Source organism: Salvelinus fontinalis, chromosome 19, assembly GCF_029448725.1.
Source record: "Salvelinus fontinalis isolate EN_2023a chromosome 19, ASM2944872v1, whole genome shotgun sequence".
Classification (NCBI taxonomy): domain Eukaryota; kingdom Metazoa; phylum Chordata; class Actinopteri; order Salmoniformes; family Salmonidae; genus Salvelinus; species Salvelinus fontinalis.
In genome coordinates, this window is record NC_074683.1 from 11881694 (window position 1) to 11902908 (window position 21215).

General features: G+C 42.4%; 1 protein-coding gene across 2 annotated transcripts; it reads left to right on the plus strand.

Annotated features, from left to right (window-relative positions):
- Positions 1-100: 100 nt before the first annotated feature.
- wdr75 (WD repeat domain 75) lies at positions 101-19779 on the plus strand. Of its 2 annotated transcripts, none has more exons than XM_055870782.1 (20): positions 101-213; positions 3234-3363; positions 4608-4673; positions 6167-6266; positions 6446-6567; positions 6761-6831; positions 7164-7280; positions 7401-7489; positions 8914-9072; positions 10458-10633; positions 10906-11081; positions 12472-12623; positions 12838-13015; positions 14054-14148; positions 14296-14391; positions 14638-14807; positions 15075-15134; positions 15257-15391; positions 15714-15805; positions 19385-19779. In XM_055870782.1, the coding sequence occupies exons 1-20, from the start codon at positions 128-130 to the stop codon at positions 19602-19604; spliced, it is 2490 nt and encodes an 829-aa protein (XP_055726757.1). In that variant the 5' UTR covers positions 101-127; the 3' UTR covers positions 19605-19779. The 2 variants fall into 2 exon arrangements, with proteins under 2 accessions (XP_055726757.1, XP_055726758.1); XM_055870783.1 differs by having other exon boundaries at positions 12841-13015.
- The last annotated feature ends 1436 nt before the right edge of the window (positions 19780-21215 follow it).

Sequence of the window (21215 nt, forward strand, 5' to 3'; positions counted from 1 at the left end):
AATCAAATGCAGTAATTGGAGAAGAACGCTTGAGGGCGACTACGAACCAGTTTTGAATAAACAAGGACAGAAGCAAGCCATGTGTTGTTGGGTCAGAGGCGAAGGTTCATAGTTGAAATTCGAAAAGATGATGGCGCACGCAGAAATACGCGTGGTTCACCGTGGTGGCAGCAAAATAAACTTCAGAGAGCCAGTTATTACAAATGATTCCAGGTACGTGTGTGTACTTTGCAGCTGACATGAGCTAAACCTGAATTAACTGTATGTCACAAGTATGGCATGGATGCAAACTGGATCCCTGGCTAGCTACTGTGGCTAGTTAGCTAGCACGTTAGCTAACGTGTTACTGTATAGCTACAACACAAGTATTCTAATCTTGAGAGAAACGTAACGTTGGCTATTGTCTGTGGTCCTGTAGCTCAGTTGGTACAGAATGGCGCTTGCAACGCAAGAATTATGGGTTCGAATCCCGGGAACACCCATACGTAAAATGTATACGTGCATGGCCATTGCTTCGTCCCGCAGCGAACCATTGTTTATACAGACGACTCGTTGAGGAAGCTTCCGTACGTAGTCAGGCGTCCTTGATCAACCAACTCAAACGAAAATAATGTTAACAGCGGCATATTCAGTATCTCTAGGGACGATACTTTGCATGGTCGTAGCTAAGTCGCTTTGGGTAAAAGTTCTTGCTAAATGGCTTATACACAGAACCAAGTGCAGTGGTGGAAAAAGTACCCAATTGTCATAAATGACAGTCATTTTCTATTAAGGTATCTTTACTTTTACTCAAGTTAGTCACCCAGTAAAATACTAGAGTAATAGTCTAAAAGTATTTGGTTTTAAATATACTTAAGTATCAAAAATGTAATTGGATAAAATATACTTATAAACCTATAAATAATTCCTTATATTAAGCAAACCAGACGGCACCATATTGTTGTTTTTTTAATTCATGGATAGCCAGGGGCTCCAACACTAACATAATTGACAAATTAAGGATGTGTGTTTATTGAGTCACCAGATCAGTGGCAGTAGGGATGACAATTTTCCTGTCCTGCTAAGCATTCAAAATGTCAGAAATTGTATTCAGTGAAAAGTACATTATTTTGGATTCCAAAAGAAAATAGACATAAGTAGTAGTACAATTTTTAAGTACATTACACCACTGCACAGAACAAAATTAAAATGCAACAGGCAACAATTTCAAAGATTTTACTGAGTTACTATTTTTAAGAAAACCTGTCATTTTAAATAACTTCATTAGGCCCTAATCTATTGATTTCACATGACTCGGAATACAGATATACATCTGTTGGTTACAGATACCTTACCTGGTAGGGGCATGGATCACAAAACCAGTCAGTTTCTGGTGTGACCACTATTTGCCTTATGCAGCACCCCACATCGCCTATGCGTATGGAAAATTGCTGGGTTCTTTTATTTCAGCTCATGAAACATGGGACCGACACTTTACATGGTGCGTTCTTATATTTTTGTTCAGTATATATTAACTAACTAGGCAATCCACTGATTCCACTTCCTTGCTTGCAGGCTACTAATTCAAAATGTAATGTTACACATACCGGTAACTAGCTAGGTGCTTTAAGCAACGAGGGTGTAACGTTAACGTTTATTTAAATACACTGGCATTGCTTTCAATTGTTTTTGGTTGCACAAAAACAGTCCATGGGAAGCCAGAATTGAAATACAATTCCATTTCAACTTTTTGTGTTTTCAGTCATCTCAGTCCTCTTTAAAGTGAAGAAAGCAGAATAACTGTTCCCTTTGAATGAGGACTGAACTCTTTTTATTTTTTTGCCAGTTCACTTTACCTATCTTTACCTATTTTGTGGTCTGAAACCTTTCTGCATTCACATTGCTATGTTTAGAAAGGAACCAAGGTATTTTTGCAACATTCACCCAATGCACTCTGGCTGGCCCACAGTCTGGGTTTTTACGAAGTGCAGGACGAGACATTTTATCAGAATGTGTTATTGGACAGCTAGATATACCTAATCACATTTTGGAAGCTAATACATTTGCATTTTGCTAAACTATGAGACATAATTATAATCGTAAGATAATATTAACATGTAAATATTATTGGTAACAGAATAAATGTCAGAAGAATAACTGTAGATTAAATAATGCTGTAATTGAAAATTGTACACCTGATGAAGGCTACTGCCCCTTTAAGAGCTAGCATTGATTCACCAAATATGTTGTGTCTTACACTATTCAAACCCCACAATCGAATAAATGGCTTATGAAGCTCTTCGCTTATAGATCATATTGCAAACAAATAATCTGAACATCGTGTTGATACAAAACTAAATACTTATATTTGCATGTATGTGCATCCTTGACAATCTCTAGCCAATGTCCAAAAACAGCACGTTTTTTCTGTGAACCTGAACATCATCTTATCTCTTTTGTGGCACCAATGTAGGAGGTTATGGAAGGGGAAACTGTATTGCAGTAGTCTAGTGTATGGTGCGGGAATAATGACAAGCGAACATGGAGATTTTTGTTCGCATTGCCCTAAAAAAGGGAACCGAACACAGACTTCAAGCGAATCGAACTTAGACCACCTCTTGAGATTGTTTTGGTTCGCTTCGGGGCTCTTTTGAGGGGTCTGGGTTCCCTTGGAGTGTTCACACTGCACAAAAATTAAGCTAACCTCACTGAGTTCAGAAAAATTGTCTGAAAGGGGCCACGTTTGATAACACTTAAGGGACCCACTTCCTCTCTGCTTACCTCATGTCAAAATAAAAGTCCCCCCAGAAGTTATTCCTTTTTGTCTACATATGGCACACGTGCAGGACTTTTATTTGAGGTAAGCAGAGAGGAAGTGGGTCTACAACAGACCCACGTTTGGAAAGTCCGTTAAATAATACAATCTTTTAGATAATGTGTCTCGAATTCCCTCCTGTCATAATGACCAACCCGCCATGGCCACCGGCACAGTAAGTTGAAATGGAATTGTTTTTAACTTCTGGCTTCCCAGAATTTTATTTCTGTTTTTGTGCAACCCAATACGCTAGCGTTGCTTCTATTGTATGTAAATACACCTGAGTTGCTAAAAGCACCTAACCGCTATCGTAAGCTAGCTAGACCTGTTTTTGGTATTTAGCTAGCTAGTTAGCTAATCATAATAAACAGTCGGGTGTCTGTTGAATCGGGAATAACCATAGTCTGTAAACTGATTTCTTTCCGGTCCTTTTCACCAGGTTCATTTTGTGTGCCTCGGGGGAATCAGTGAAAGTGTACAGTTCCAGCTCTGAGGAATGCGTCCATGATTTGCAGGGACACACAGACCTGGTGTCAGGCATTGTCCGCAACCCTTCAAACCACCTGCAGGTTTGTAAATACAGTAGCTACCAGTTTGTGTGTCCGATATGTGTAAACTTTCCATACTGGGCATTACAGGAAAGCACTATACAAGACAGCGCCATAGACTTTAACTACCGTAACCGTCCTTTCCACTTTCTTTGTTCTTGAGTCAGTGAAAAAAGTATCTTTAAATGTCTGTGTCCAGTTGCAGGTGGTTCTACAAAAAAACTGCGAAAACGCTTGGCAAAAGCAGTGCTACTATTTTTGCAATGTAATCTTGTTTTTTTTACCAAGTGAGAAATCCCACTTGCATGTGTGTAGATCTTTGTTTTGGTTGCGGCAATCTGTCATCTACTTCTACAAAGATGTTGGAAAATGCAAGATGTCTGGCAGCTAAAATGGCGAGGAAACACCTCACTTGGTGCTAAACGTAGATTTAATATCTTTCTTTGTTTTTGTAGAATGACCTGCAACTAACACACATTTCTAATATACTTTTCTGACCGAATCGAGAACAAAGAAAGTATAACCAAGAAAATTTAAGTTGAAAAATCTAAGGTGACATCTTTATTATTATAATTTTTTTATCCCCTTATCTCCCAAATTTTCATGGTATCCAATCGCTAGTAATTACTATCTTGTCTCATCGCTACAACTCCCGTACGGGCTCGGGAGAGACGAAGGTCGAAAGCCATGCGTCCTCCGACGCACAACCCAACCAAGCCGCACTGCTTCTTAGCACAGCGCGCCTCCAACCCGGAAGCCAGCCGCACCAATGTGTCGGAGGAAACACCGTGTACCTGGCCCCCTTAGTTAGCGCGCACTGCGCCCAGCCCGCCACAGGAGTCGCTGGAGCGCGATGAGACAAGGATATCCCTACCGGCCAAACCCTCCCTAACCCTAACGACGCTAGGCCAATTGTGCGTCGCCCCACGGATCTCCTGGTCGCGGCCGGCTGCGACAGAGCCTGGGCGCGAACCCAGAGACTCTGGTGGCGCAGCTAGCACTGCGATGCAGTGCCCTAGACCACTGCGCCACCCGGGAGGCCCTAAGGTGACATCTTGTATAGGGCTTTCCTGTAACGCCCAGTACAGAGACATAGTTATCACATATCTGGTAGCTATAAATACAGTAGCTACATACGTGTCTGCACTCAGCATGTTTGTCGAATGAATGGTTTGTTGTTGCTCTTATGGTTTGGTGTTTCTGAGGAATGTTTGTTCATTGCAATGTTTTGAGTGTAGACGTGACATTGTTGCACTCTCCTGCAGGTATACTCGTGCTCGGCAGATGGCACTGTCCGATTGTGGGACTTCACAGATGGCATCCTCATCAAGGTACAGCCGCACCCTTTGCCAAAATCATTTGCGATCGCTGCTTCCTTTTTGCGTTATGTACAGTACTAGTCAAAGCTTGGACACACCTACTCATTCAAGGGTTTTTCTTTATTTTTACTACTTTCTACATTTTAAAATAATAGTAAAGACATCCAAACTATGAAATAACAAACATGGAATCATGTAATAACAAATAAGCTGCCTTGGTGACAGCTTTGCACAGACTTGGCATTCTCTCAACCAGCTTCCCCTGGAAAGGTGTAATTCATCGCAAAACATCTCAATTGGGTTGAGGTCGGGTGATTGTGGAGGTCAGGTCATCTGATGCAGCACTCCATCACTCTCCTTCTTGGTCAAATAGCCCTTACACAGCCTGAAGGTGTGTTGGGTCATTGTCCTGTTGAAAAACAAATGATAGTCCCACTAAGCGCAAACCAGAAGGGATGGTGTTTCGTTGCAGAATGCTGTGGTAGCCATGCTGGTCAAGTATGCCTTGAATTCTAAATAAATCGCAGACCGTGTCATCAGGAAAGCACCTCCACACATCGCACCTCCTCCATGATTCACGATGAGAACCACACATGCGGAGATCCTCCGTTCACGTACTCTGCGTCTCACAAAGACAAAGCGGTTGGAACCAAAAATCTCCTATTTGGACTCCAGACCAAAGGACAGATTTCCACCAGTCTAATGTGCATTGCTCGTGTTTCTTTGCCCAAGCAAGTCTCTTCTTATTGGTGTCCTTTAGTAGTGGTTTCTTTGCAGCAATTTGACCATGAAGGTCTGATGTTGATGTGTCTGTTACTTGAACTCTGTGAAGTATTTATTTGGACTGTGATTTCTGAGGCTGGTAACTAATGAGCTTATCCTCTGCAGCAGAGGTAACTCTGGGTCATCCTTTCCTGTGGCGGTCCTCATGAGAGCCAGTTTCATCATGGCGCTTGATGGTTTTTGCGACTGCACTTGAATAAAAGTTCAAAGTTCTTGATTCCGGATTGACTGACCTTCATGTCTTTAAAGTAATGACGGACTGTCGTTTCTTTGCTTATTTGAGCTGTTCTTGCCATAATATGGACTTGGTCTTTACCAAATAGGGACAATATCTGTATACCACCCCTAGAATGTCACAACACAACTGATTGGGTCAAACAAATTAAGGAAAGAAATTCCACAAATCAACTTTTAACAAGGCACACCTGTCATTTTAAATGCATTCCAGTTGACTAGAATGGTTGTGAGAATGCCAAGAGTGTGCAAAGCTGTCATCTAGGCAAAGGGTGGCTACTTTGAAGAATCAAATATAAAAAAATATATTTTAATTTAACACTTTTGTTTACTACATGATTCCGTGTGTTTATTTCCTAGTTTTGATATCTTCACCATTATTCTACAATGTAGAAAATAGTACAAATAAAGAAACCCTGGAATGAGTAGGTTTGTCAACTTTTGACTGGTTCTGTATTTAGAAATCACTTCACTATAATACTTTTCAGACCTTCATTATTGGGTACCCCATCTACTCCATATACGTCTCTGAAAATCATGGAGGAGTTGTGTTTGTCGTCGTCCCAATGGCAAATGACAAAAGCTCTGGTAAGTACAAATCAGAGGTTGGCATTTGCACATCAATTGTCCTTAAATGCCTATATAGGGTCTTTTTGCAGTCAGTCAGTGTTCTTTCAAGTCACAAGTGATTTGTTTTGTAATTGGTCAACATAATAGTGCAGAATGTGGAGGAGGGTGATCTCTGACATGGTTGTGTGTGTCTTCAGAGCTGTTCCAGCTGGTAGCTGTTCATCTGCCCCGAAGTGAGGACCAGGAAGTGGAGGCGCGAGAGCTCTCGGCCGTCCTCTGTGATGTCAGCCCCTCTGGGGCTGCCTCCTTTGGCAGAGAGGTACGTGTAGTAGGCCTACCTGGAACTTCAGTAGCAAACAAGTTTCTTGGCAGCAAACAATTTACGCTTGGGTCACTTGTCATAGTTTGCCATTGTATTGTTAAGTGAAAGGTTTGAGTTTTTTTTTTATTACCACCTCCAATATGGACGCCAGCTCTTTGTGAAAAGCTTGTTTATTCCTCCAATCTAACAGGGTGAATACATTGCTGCCGCCAAAGGTTTAAAGCTTGAGGTGTTTTTCTTCAAGAAGCAGAAGTCCTACAGGTAAACAACATTCTGCCCTGTCAGGAGGCTGTCCCCTTCAAGGACTCTAAGCATGAATGTTAATGTTTTTCTGGCTAGTGTTTGTGCAATACAAGTCCAAACACGCTGAACGGCAGTCCTTTCTGTTGGATGAGTGGCCTTTCTGCTTGTCTGTGGTCAGGAGTGGGGGAGTTCAGCCAGCCCTCTCGATTGTTTTGAGCAACCCCCTCGCCTGGAAACGGGATTGATTACGTTACAGTATGTTATGGGGATTTGACATTGCCCAACTAAACATTGGTCATCACTAGTCATAGCACTCATTCAACTGTATTGTCTGTTTCTGTGCCCCACAGGTTTTTCCTCAAGCCGGGGAATAAGAAAGGGGCCAAGAATGCCTTCACCTGTGTCTCGTGCCACCCTAAAGAGGACTGTATCGCCACAGGTCACGAGGACGGCAAAATTCGCCTGTGGTGAGTGATGCCGGAGGAACATTGCGGCCATGACCATACATGGTCTCACTTAAGACCACATTTAGGGGAAACACTGGATTGGCATCACTCACAATCAATGTTCTTTCTCTGTCTTCATAGGAGAAACTTCAACCAGAAGAAGGAGTACACATACTCCACCCTACACTGGCACCACGGGGCAGTCAACACACTGCAATTCACCCCTGAAGGTAACCTATAACCCCTGACCCTATAACTGTTGAATTATACCTGTACAAATCATCATCTTTGATCACACTACAGGGGTCGCATGTCTGTTATATGAGATATATTCCCAAATATTTTATTTTCTCTGTTAAGCTGTGTGCACAGAACTGACATGCATGATTTTTGCTGACACTCTGATTGTCCAGATGAAGGGAATTAAATAGTCTATAATGCGCACTACTGTGGCACTCAACTCAAGCAGTGGTACTGCTGACAAAGTAGTTCAAAGCCTCTACTTTGTCACTCGTGTTGGCTTGCAACTTTCCAGTGCTACTATTTTTGCCATGTAATCTTATTAAAACAAAATCAGAATACTTTACCTATTTACCTCGTCGACTTGCCATGTGTTCTGTAAGATAAATAATCCTCTTGAGGCGCATTCAAGTTGCGAGAGCCATGGGGAGGGAAACATGTATTCTGACAAGCAATCAGTTCACATAAATTGTTAATGCAAAGCCGTTTTGGTAAATATATTATGAAAGCCTTTTTGACCTTTGTTTAAAAAAAAAAGTTACAGCTGAAGTTTTCAGTCATGGTCTAGGAGCAGCTGCGCAACAGCTCAAAGTGGACATTGGCATCTTAATTAAAGGGCAGTGATGTACTTTGTAATAGAAATGCCTGAAAGTGAACAATTAATTATAATAAAATATTAATTATGAATAACAACAACAATCAGGATGTTCTGTCCAATGGGGTAAATGCAGATGGACAAACCCCATGCTTCAGCATATGTAAATGTTATAGCCACTATGCTGCATCAATTGGACTACAGGTGATAATGCTTAGTGCTAATGGTACATCTGATAGACCATGCATGGTCCAATATGTCATAATTATTAGAATATTTTTACCAATATGTTATTGGGCTCATTTCTGAAGGTGGAAATGATATTTTAGATGTTGTCAGCATACTTTTATTTTCTTTCATTTTGGAGTTAAATGTCCTTTTATAAAAGTCACCAGAACTGAGCTTCTCAGTCCTTCTATATAAAAAGGATCCTCGATGAACTGCAAGCAAAACATTAGGACATTTAGCTGGCTACATTCTTTCTATGATAAACATGAGAACTCTGATGGCAATGCATGTTTTTTGGGAAAAAAACACCTTGCACTTCTGTTATCTGATGAAAACCCAGCAATTTTTTGCAGAAAACTATAGTTGCATGCCGCTGATCATTCTATTTAGGCAAATAAACACAGTTGACTTTCAATATAAAATGCAGGTGAAATGGTTTGAAACTCAGATTTTCTGATTGTCTGCGTTTTGAAAATGCACATTTCTAAAAGCTAATGCGACCCCTGCTCTATGCCAACTGTTTTCCTGGTTCATGATGGAAGCATTCTGACCAGTGGCGTGATGGCCTTTGTCTCCGCTTCTTTTCTGTAGGCACCAACCTGCTAAGTGGGGGGATAGAATCGGTGCTGGTCCAGTGGCGTTACACACAAGCGACCCAGATGGACTTCCTGCCGCGCCTGGGCGGTGCAATCACACACATTGCCGTGTCACCTGACGGTTCATTGTTCTGCACCTCCCACTCTGACAACAGTAAGGACTGTTGCACCCTGTTACAATAATTTCATGGTTCATTCCTCCATCTTGCCTCCCTCCCTTGAAGTAATCTCTGATCTGACATGACTGGAATGGTAACTGCTATGTAGCGGATTTCAGTGATTACTTTAAGGAAAGATGCTTAAAACTGTTCAGGGTCCTCCGTCTCACTCTTGAAAGGGAAGATTCCCAAGTAGCATATACTATTTTATCTTAGCAATGGCTGGTGCTGACATCACCATGTACAGTGGGGTCCAACATTTGATTAAAGATGAGCAAAAAATACTGTGTATAAAAACAAATAAATCGAATTTTATTGCTGACACAAACTTATCTGATGTTATTGCGGGTGTAGCGAAATGCTTGTTCCAAAGTAATTCTGAGCTATATTGTATGCACCATTGTTTTTATTATTTTATACTAACACAATTGCTCAGAGAAAGATTGTGTTTAACAAGTAATAAATAAATACATCTCAAAGATAGGGGTCAAAATAATTGGATCCCCTGTTCAATATTCCTCTTGCTAGGATAACGACCCAGACTTTGGCACTTGGATTGGAACCAGTGCTATGGTCAGATGACATGAAAATAGAGCTCTTTGGCCACGCCAAAGATGCATAATCAGAAAAGAACCACACACCTACTGTAAAATATGGTGGTGAATCATCAGAATTTCATCTTGTTCACCTGGGGATTTCCTGGTGTCAAATGAGTTAAGGTCAAACAGCATCATGAACTTTACCATGTACCAGAACATTTTGTCCAGAAGGCTGAAACTTGGCAACACGTGGATCTTTCAGCAAGACAATAACCACAAGAACACATCCAAAATCCACAAAGAAATGGTTAATTGACCACAAAATCAACATTTTGCAATGGCCTTCTCAGTCTCCAGACCTAGATGGCCATTGACAGACATAACCTCATTGAAAACCTGTGGTTTTAATTCACAAGGGAAGTCCATAAGAGCAGATAAAACATATCAAAGATCTGGAAGGGTTCTGAATGGCAGATTGGTCTAAGATCCCTCCCAATGTGTTCTTCAATCTCATAAAAAGTTTTTTTTAAATCTCTTATCTTTGCCAGGGGAGAGTGTTGGAGTAAAGTGATTTTGATCTCTGACTTGTTAAACAAAATCTCGTTCTCTGAACAATTGTGGTAGTATTAAATAATGAAACATTTTAAAAAATTGCGCATACAACATAGCTCATTATTTTTATTTATTTTAGTTTTTTTTTTGTTCATCTTTATCAAGGGATCCAATAATTTTGGACCCACTATATGTTGTGTCAAACAACTGTAAGGGCTTTTGGATGTTGTCACGGAGTTTAATCTGTAGACCTGATCCATCTTTTTTTCCCCCCTATTTTCCCTGTCAAGAAATCACTATCATCCAGAGCTGTGTTAAAGTGCCGGCCGTCATCCAGGGGCTGGTCAAGGGTGAGGGTGTGCGGACAAACCTGATGATCGACCCGCGTAGCAAAGCCTTGGTGCTCAACGGGAAACCAGGCCACTTGCAGTTCTACTCTCTCCATCGCGACAAGCTGCTCTACAATGTAAGCACAGCTTTTATTGCCTGGAGCTGTCAATGAAAAACACCAAACACTGTCCTTGTTAACTTGGCCCAGTGGAGCTACCTAGGAAGGTTCTTGAACGTTGATGTCATGTGACTATTAGACATAGAATGACTAGAATGGATGGCCTGAGTCTTGGAGGTCTGGCTTCGCTCTTTTGTCATGAACTCAAAATTAACCCTTTGATAAGTGAATTAACTCTTATTGACCAATCAAGCTGATGAAAATGATTTGACTTTCTCTTCTACCTTCAGTTGGACATAGTACAGCAGGAGTACATCCACGAAGAGGGTCTGGACCAGTTTGAGGTGGTCAGGGCGGCGTTCGACGCCCGCGGCGACTGGCTTGCTACGGTGGAGGAGAGGACGCCAAAAGGCTCTGAGCTAGAGATCAATTTGAAGATGTGGGCGTACGATGAGAAAACTCAGAGGTACTATTTGTTTGCACACCATAGTCACCACTACTGGTTACATGTTGTTGTACATGTCTTCGTATCAACGTGCCATTTTTCATGCTCGTCATTAACAAGCCCCTTAGTTAATGCTGTTCACACGTTTGGCCGTATCCATGTGATACTTTTGGTCTTGTAGTGTATGTGGCCACCTGCTCGTCGAACGTCGCATTCCAAAATCATGGCCATTAATATGGAGTTGGGTCCCCCCACCCCTTTGCTGCTATAACAGCCTCCACTCTTCTGTGGAGGCTTTCCACTTGATGTTGGAACATTGCTTCCATTCAGCCACAAGAGCATTAGTGACGTCGGGCACTGATGTTGGGCGATTAGGCTTGGCTCGTAGTCGGCATTCCAATTCATCCCAAAGGTGTTAGGTGTTTGATGGGGGTTGAGGTCGGGGCTCTGTGCAGGCCTGTCAAGTTCTTCCACACCGATCTCGACAAACCATTTCTTTACGGACCTCGCTTTGTGCATGAGGGCATTGTCATGCTGAAACAGGAAAGGGCCTTTCTCCAAACTGTTGCCACAAAGTTGGAAGAACAGAATCGTCTAGAATTGTATGGTATAGCGTTAAGATTTCCCTTGGCTGAAAAACAGCCCCAGACCATTATTCCTCCTCCACCAAACTTTACAGTTGGCACTATGCAATCTGGCAGGTAGCGGTCTCTTGGCATCCGCCAAACCCAGATTAGTCCATTGGACTGCCAGATGATAAGGCTTGATTCATCACTCCAGAGAACGAGTTTCCACTGCTCCAGAGTCCAATGGCTGCGAGCTTTATACCACTCCAGCCGACGCTTGGCGTTGTGCATGGTGATCTTAGGCTTGTGTGCAGCTGCTCGACCATGGAAAACCATTTCATGTAGCTCCCTACTAACAGTTATTTTGCTGACGTTGCTTCCAGAGGCAGTTTGGAACTCGGTAGTGAGTGTTGCAACTGAGGACAGACAATTTTTACGTGCTTCAGCACTCGCCGGTCCCGTTCTGTGAGCTTGTGTGGCCTACCACTTCGCGGCTGAGCCGTTGTTGCTCCTAGGCGTTTCCACTTCACAATAACAGCACTTAGAGTTGACTGGCAGCTCTAGCAGTGTAGAAAATTGATGACCTGGCGGCATCCTTTGACGGTGTCACATTGAAAGTCACTGAGCTCTTCACTAAGGCCATTCTACTGCTAATGTTTGTCTATGGAGATTGTATGGCTGTGTGCTCGATTTTATACACCTGTCAGCAACGGGTGTGGCTGAAATGGCCGACTACACTAATTTGAAGGGATGTCCGCATACTTAAACATACACCATATATATACACAAAATTGTGGTTTCCATCTTTCGTCCACTCTCTACCCTTCCTCCTCCCCCCTCTGTAGTTTTGTGCTGAACACTACAGTCACAGCCCCCCACGATGACCAGATTACAGCCATGTGCTTCAGCCCCTCACCAGAGACCACCATGCTGGTGACCATCAGCTTCGACGGCCACTTCAAAGCCTGGCTGCTGGCAGACAACTCGGACACCAAGGGTAAATGGTTATTTTCTATCAATGAGCCTGATGGCCAGGAGTTGGCAAGAGTCTGCCTATAATAATGTTCTTCCATTTTGGTCCTGGAGACCTGCTAGTTATTGTTCACTGACACATGATTCGGCTAATCAAGGTATTGATGATGAGCTAAACCACATTGACGCTCTAATATTCACCCTGGCTTTTCATTTCTCTCTATACTGCTGACTACCAGCAGAGGGCGCCTCCTGGACATGTGACTTTGTGGGCGGGTACCACCTCCTTAAGCCTGGCTGCTGCTGCTTCTCGGCCGACGGCTCCCTATTGGCTGTCGGTTTCCAGGAAGTGGTGACTGTATGGAGCCCCTCCTGGGAGCTACTTACCACCCTGTCCCAGCCCCCAGGGGCCATCAGGTCAGAGCTCACTCGCACACACCTATAAACAGACAGACGCACTTAGAAACAACTTCACACACTTATACAAGTATACACAAACATGCATGACCATTCAAACGAGCAGACATTTCAACAACTTTCCTAACAACAAAAATGTGTACGTTAGCAGATATGGCTGTCTATCAACAAACAAGATGGCTTTTTAAACTAGCAGCTGTGACTCGTGATATGAACTTAGATTCACATTTACATTGTTTACTTGTGTAAAAACCCTCCGTGGTAGATAAGTCTGTAATATGTGACTTCACTGGCACAAAACGAGTGTACTTTATGGCAACAGATCGGGAACATACCAAAAAAACCAAGTGATATTGGCCAGCCATGTCAACTTGGGAGACAGAACCTGCTCTGCAACATTGAGGGAGCCTCTACAACAATATTTGCCAAGTCAACTCCCCCTTCCTTAGGTCAGCGAGTGCAGAAAACTAGTATTTGGTGTTGAGTCTTACTCAATTGCATGCCAGAGCTGCCTAGCTGCTGCCTATAAACTCGTGATCAATGTTAACTGTTGCAGTGCTGTGTCATTTACGAGTCCAAATTTGAATGTGTTCTTTTTACTTCCATTTGCATGCCCTGGTTTTAGTGCTGTTATTCACAATGGTCCCAAGAGTCAACTATACATCACTCTTCATCCTTTTACTTCCCCCACCTAAATGAGGATGTAATGTATAGGGCTAGCTCTGCCTCATATGTGCTCTGAGTAATGTAGGCACTTGCTGGTACAGAAATGGCTTTGGAAGGCGAGCACTGGGCCTCCGCACTGTTATTCCAGCTGCCCACAGCCCCTTGTATAACCGCCTCCTATTGATTTTCTGTTTGGTGTCTGCTGGTGCTCTGAACAGAAATGATTTCAGATGACTGTATTTGTTGTTGTAGCTCTGGTGTGGAAAAGGTCCTTGCCACTAATCCTGTGAGTGGAATGGTCATGGGTACTTTGAAAGTGTGGTAAGAGACTGGTGAATGGGTTTGAAAGATGAGACTTTCTTGATCCACCAGGGACCTTTGTTTTGGAAGGTTAAGCTGTTCCAAGTACCTGTTGGGGACCAGCACCAAGAACCAACTCTGTTGCTGGAACCTCCTCACCTGCTCACGTAAGACAGACCCTCTGACGTGCTTGTGCCTATGTGCAATTGTCCTATAAGCAACATAACCACAACCTAAAATAGAATCTGTTCAATCCATAGACCTGACGTTTGTTTTCCTACTTTTGTTTCTCTCTCTTCCCTTCTCTCAATCAGTGGAGTGGAGTACCTCCGTGGATGTGAGCCTGCTCCAGGCCGACCCACTGTCTGAGAACATGGCTGCCTTCTGCAGTCAGTCTGGCTGCTCCGACTGTGAGTGCTTCCTGGATGTAGCTCCTAGCTCCAACAGGACTCTTTCTCTTTGCTTATTTAGATTTAGACTTGGCTGGGTCTACCAAGACCAAAGTACATATTATGGAATACCTAGGAGAACCTGCCATGTTACATGTGTGCAACTAGCTAAACTTTGGGTCTTAGGGTTGTGTGGTATGGCAACATTACCTAAACATCACCTAGGTTATATGGGCTTCACTCATCAATGACCTCTCCTCCCACCAGTGTTTGTGTTCAAGCCCAGCGAGCCGCTGCCCCTCTACTCCCAGAGGGCCTTGTGCACGGGCAAGGTACAGCATGCCGTCTTCGCCCCGCGCGACCAGATGCTGGAGAGCTGCGAGGAGCACGCTCAATGGCTCAACAGATCCCAGCTCTACTTCCTCACCCAACACATGGTGAAAATATAATACACAGACTGTCTCCAGACTCATGGCTTCCTCGTCTCCTTTCCTTTGTCACCCCTAATACATTAAATGACTGGACACACCACATGTTCTGTTCCAATTCAAACGTTGAATACAAGATCCCCCAAACTACTAAATGACATTGAACGTAAAGAACCCGTTCATCTGAGGGGATGGCGCATGTGTGGGTTTTACTTCTTATTCCACTGGCAGGTAACTAACCACAGAGTTCTGTCTGACATCCTCTCTCCATTGTAGGATTTGATGACGTTTAGCACTAAGACTGAGGAGGACAGACTGTTGGCGTCCAGTAAACGGGTACAATCCCACTTTGTTACAAAGCAGTTGCGAAACATATTGCCAAAGTAATCTATTCCTGTAACACATGTATAGCATTCTCTACTGAAGTCCTGACTATTTGTTTTTGGGGTGTTTTTCAGCTCATGGTGGACGACAGTGTTGCCGTGACGCCGTTCTATCTGTTGCTAGGGAAACACAGGCAGCAGCAAGAAGCGCTGACCAATCCCATGGCAGAAAGGATTCAGTTACCACAGGGTTCCATTGCCATCAAGGAGGTGTGTATGTGCGCACGCGCATTCATGCAAGGGCCACTGGCCATTTATTTGCGTACTTGTAAATAAGCTAGTGTTTCTACGTTCTGTAGTGTTGGCCCTCAAAGTTCATGTTTAGTTTTGCTTAAATAGTGCACGTGCCAAGTACTTGTATACTTCCATGTAGTGAACTACTAAATATACTGAGTTCACTTTAGATGCTAGCTAAAACAAGTTGGTCTACAAATATTTCTAGATTGTATTAGAAAGTTAGACCAGGTTCTGGGGGGGGGGGGGGGAATAAGCATCAGGAGCTCCTCATAACTCACTCCTCTCTCCCCCTCAGCTGCTATACACCCCAGCCCACGTCCTGCCTTCAGCCTCGTTCCTCTGCTCTATGTTCGTCCGCTCCCTGCTCATCTCCAGCTCTCCTGCCAGGTGAGTCCAGTAACTAGTAGTTACTTTATTGTTCCAGACAAGAAAATGAAAAATAGACATTGTGCCAGTCTGGTGTAGCGGTCGAGGCTTCCGACTCAGGACCGCATATACATTTTGGCCACCCTCTGTCTATGCCTCTACTATTGAGGTCTGAATTCTGTTATTTTTTTAAATTATACATTACAATTGACATAGAATCACAATAAATAGGTTAAGCTATATTGGCCTGAAAACTAAGGTCAAAGCAGTATTGTGATGATGGCCTTGCACCCTAGCGGACTCTTTCACCAGTCTTGCTCGGACACATCAGTGTAGATGGAGACACGGCGAGGAAGCCACATCAAATGAAATTTGACCACCTGGTTTGTCTTAATCCCAACTACAAGGCAAGAATTGTAACCAGCGCATCCGGTTCAAGAACTGGAGTTGTGTAGGCCACCACACACTGGCCGTGTCCGAATACCCATAATAGTGTACTACAGACTGCATACTATTTACTCTTCGCCACATACTATTTAGCACGTACCGGTTAGTAAAAGGAATGCCCGGGGTGCAACGCAGTAGCGGCTCCTGATTGGCTGAGTAGGTGGGGTGGGACAGACATGCATCGCATTAACCATCCTGAAAATAGCTAATTTTCAACTTGATTAATTTCTCTAAACTCGGAATAGAATAGGAATTGCGTTATTGGCCTACTCAAGCTGATCACATTCAACCTATACTGTAGTAGACCATATAGCCCATCTATCCTAGGACTGAAGACAGAAAAATATTATTTTGATTCCATTTCAACATATTTATTAGCAAACCAAAGTGCTGTTACATACACTACCGTTCAAAAGTTTGGGGTCACTTAGACATGTCCTTGTTTTCCATGAAAACATACATGAAATGAGTTGCAAAATGAATAGGAAATATAAATAATGATTTTTAATTAAATTATTGTGTCTGTCAAACTTTGTTTTCGTCAAAGAATCCTCCATTTGCAGCAATTACAGCCTTGCAGACCTATGGCATTCTAGTTGTCAATTTGTTAAGGTAATCTGAAGAGATTTCACCCCATGCTTCCTGAAGCACCTCCCACAAGTTGGATTGGCTTGATGGGCACTTCTTGCATACCATAGGGTCAAGCTGCTCCCAAAACAGCTCAATAGGGTTGAGATCCGGTGACTGTGCTGGCCACTCCAAAATGGAGTGATAGCCTTTAAGATACCTTTTACCCTGTACAAATCTCCCACTTTACCACCCCCAAAGCATCCCCAGACCATCCCATTGCCTCCACCATGCTTGACAGATGGCGTCAAGAACTGCTCCAGCATCGTCATTTTTTTCTTCATCTCACGAGTGTTCTTCTTTGTGATCAGAACATCTCAAACTTAGATTTGTCTGTCCATAACACTTTTTTTTTTTACAATCTTCCTCTGTCCAGTGTCTGTTCTTTTGCCCATTTTAATATTTTCTTTGTATTGGCCAGTCTGAGATATGGCTTTTTCTTTGCAACTCTGCCTAGAAGGCCAGCATCCCAGAGTCGCCTCTTCACTTTTGACGTTGAGACTGGTGTTTTGCGTGTACTATTTAATGAAGCTGCCAGTTGAGGACTTGTGAGGCATCTGTTTCTCAAACTAGACACTCTAATGTACTTGTCCTCTTGCTCAGTTGTGCACCCAGGGCCTCCCACTCTTTCTATTCTGGTTAGAGCCCGTTTGTGCTGTTCTATGAACGGAGCAGTACACAGCGTTGTACGAGATCTTCAGTTTCTTGGCAATTTCTCACATGGAATAGCCTTCATTTTTCAGAACAAGAATAGACTGACGAGTTTCAGAAGAAAGTCCTTTGTTTCTGGCCTGTAATCGAACCCACAAATGCTGATGCTCCAGATACTCAACTACTCTAAAGAAGGGCAGTTTTATTGCTTCTTTAATCAGAACAACAGTTTTCAGCTGTGCTAACATAATTTCAAAATGGTTTTATGATGATCAATTAGCCTTTTTAAAATGATTAGCTAACACAACGTGCCATTGGAACACAGGAGTGATTGTTGCTGATAATGGGCCTACGTAGATATTCCATTAAAAAAATCAGCTTTTCTTTCACAAACAAGGACATTTCTAAGTGACTCCGAACTTTTGAACGGTAGTTTAATATAAATGCAATCAAATAGCCTAGTACACACAAACTTTTCAGATGTTCAAATCAAAATGCTATTGCACAGAAAAACATGGACAGTCAGGTGCATCGCAAATTCAGAACTGCTGGACAGCAACATAATAAACTAAACCACTGATCATTGGGAACGAGATCAGAAGGACTGCTCAGGCTTGATCCATTAATTAAATAGGTAGCCTACAAAACTTAAACAATACATATGTTCAAATCAAAAGGCCTGAGTAACATGCCATCAATACTGCAGTACCGACACATTCAGAAATCAAGATGGTTTAGTATTTAGTTTAAAAGCTCTGACGAAGGCCAAGAGAACAGACTTTTCAGTGACAAATAAGATTCACTATGGGTAAAATAAAAATACTTGTTTTCAAATATGATGCAATAATAATTTTAAAGGAGAACAAAAACTACTTAGCCTACTTTTTTTTTCACTGCAGAAGCTTTTGGCATCTTCCCATTTTTAAGTAGCCTAGTTTTGTTGTTTGGCTACTTGAAGAAACCTAGGGCCTATCACTCGCAGCCCACCTCTTCCAATGCATCGTGGAAAAGTGTGCATCAAATTTGACTAGATCTTAAATTAGTATAACATCCTAGCATTTATACCATACTTGATTTTTGTTGTTTCCCGCTATTTGTTCACTTCTGTAGCGCATCCCCATATCTAATTAATCAGCTGTTGTCAAAGCTGAAATGAGTATGCCATCCGGGCGTTTAAAGTATACTTGATTTTAGAAATGTCACATACTATTAAACTTAAATTTAAAACTGCCTATTTAGAAAGCAAGTATGGGTATTCGGACACTGCCATTGACTTCCTTTGGAAGGTTGTGAAGTGTTAACTGTCCGCTTTCATTGAGAGGTTGATGTGGACTGAAAAATGACATTAAGAGGCATGTGCATACTGCACAGTTATTATTTGGATGGTTGTTGTCTGCAGCACTCCGACTTGGCATGATGTCTGTGTTGACATTGCTCAGGGTCACTCTGCCAAAGGCCTCCTGGGAGATCAGAGATGGCTCCAGTCTTGGCAGCGAGGCAGAAAACATTATCAGCCTCTCATTAATCATTGATTTTTTCCCAAACCAACAATATGCCGTCAGAACTTTTCAAATGCTGACTGAAAAGATCCAAAATAATGTCCCATGATTTGTATTCAGGCTTGTTCTTGGATTCCCCCAGGTGGTTGTTTTAAATGATCTTAAACATAAGGTTACATGGGTACAAAACCAAACCGTATGGTTGGACTACTTGACATGAAACCAGGCTGATACACCTCGGTTCAGCAGATAAATTGACAATGCTATGGAAAATGTCATTTTATGCTGACTGTCAGGAATAGTTGCTTAGTTGGCCTCACGACCGGGACTTTCACCTCCCTTATACAAGTGTTTTGTTGTTTTATAATTGCTGAAGAGAGGAAAAGGAACCTGTAGAAGAGGAAATGGAGAGTGAGGAAGAGGACTCTGAAGGGGAAGCAGAGCTCCGAGACGCCAGGCAGGATCTGGGGGGGTCGGCAGCATGGGGCCCAGGTGAAGAGTTGGGGGCACCAGCTCTCACGAAAGCCCAGGAGCGGGAACTGAGGAGAGTGAAACATTTTGACCACAGCTGGCTCAGTAGCCTCCTTGAATGTTAACCTTTACCAAGCCAAAACACACACACAATTTACCCAGTCATAGTTTTCCTATGGCTGTATTTTGATGTAATAAAATATTTCAATTTTCAAATGTGCCGTATCATGCTTATTATTTTAGTTTTGCTGTACTTAAAATAAAATAAAAATGTTTGTGTATATATACACAATCTCACTATGTATTATGTCTGTCTCCATGCAGTAGGGTTGGGCAGTATCGTCATACCGTTTCTCATCCCGAGATTTACTTATTACCGGCTTAGTACACAAGAGGGCGCCAAAAAAGCCAATTGGGTGTTTATTACCAGAATGGTAACACAATTACCACAAGTAATAGCGCATTTCCATAGGGGCTGCTAGCTAAATATGCTAACAAGCGCAAACAAAAATAAATGAAATGGCAAAGACAGGCAATCCAGCTCATAAAGTTATACGTGTATAGGTAGGACTTACCGAATGTCCTTTTGTGAGTTTGGACTTTTACAAGCGAATGTAAACGAAAGACATTGCTCAAATGAACAAAGTTTTGAGGCATGCTTGTATGAAGCAAGAACAGTACTGGTCGCTACGGCAACGAGCCTGCCTGCTCTGCTTGAAAAAGAGTGGGGGAGGAGCAGCAGACAGGCCGAGAACTGAGAGGAGAAAAACACAAGGAAATTGAGACACCGCTGGCTCTAGCCTACAGATAACTCATCCAAAGGGCTTTGACTTCTCAAACACTGCAGAAAGCTAACACTATGATTCACCCTCACATTATTAATTCAGCCACTTACTTAGATAACTAGCAAATTAAATTTAGGGGTTGCGAGATTCTGCGTTTTTCACACAGGAAAAATAGTCATAGATCTTTCAGTGTTTTCTAAAGTCAGATCTAAAATGCTTCTTATTGTCATTTCTGCTCGGTGTCAGACATTTTGTGCTTCAGTTGCACTTCTCCATTCAGAATGCCGTTCATGAATTCTCATCCATCACTGATAGTCAATGCTCTGACGGTGTAGCTACTTTTCTCTGGTACTTTTCTCAGTGTGGCCAGCCTACTTTTCTCTGGTAAAATGAAAGATTAACTTTAAGCAAAACATTAGGAAATATAGATGGCTACATTCTTTCTATGATAAACACTTAGAAATTTGACGGCCATGCATTGTTTTTTTTACAAAAATACCTTGCTTTTTCATTGTAAGCTCATTTACTTGTATTTGTATGTCTGCCTGCCAAATAGCGTTGCGCTTCTGTTGTCATCTGAAAGTTCATTTATTTTCAGACATGTGTGGCACTAATGTATTTTCTGTGGAGCAAAAAAACTCTTGACTTTCAATATAAAATGCAATCCTTGTCAATACCACAGCTGGACTCACCTGCTCCCATTTTCTACGGTTGCGCTATTTACAAACAAACAGGTGACTGGCTCAACTGTTCTGGGGAACTACTGTATGCTTCATAATGTGACAGGTGAAATAAAGAACGCAATCTGATTTATCTCCTAACGTATTGCACAAGTTGACTGCAGGTATTTACCTAAAGTAGCTACAAAAATAAAAATGTAGCGAAAAACTTAAAATAAATTATTTTAAAGGGTATTGGAAAAACCAGCCCCTGGCTATTTCCAAATACCCC

Coding starts and splice junctions, on each gene's coding strand:
- wdr75 (XM_055870782.1), top strand. CDS start 128: ATGATGGCGCACGCAGAAATACGCGTGGTTCACCGTGGTGGCAGCAAA. Junction 214..3,233: donor GTTATTACAAATGATTCCAG/GTACGTGTGTGT, acceptor CCTTTTCACCAG/GTTCATTTTGTGTGCCTCGG. Junction 15,135..15,256: donor TGTTGGCGTCCAGTAAACGG/GTACAATCCCAC, acceptor GGTGTTTTTCAG/CTCATGGTGGACGACAGTGT.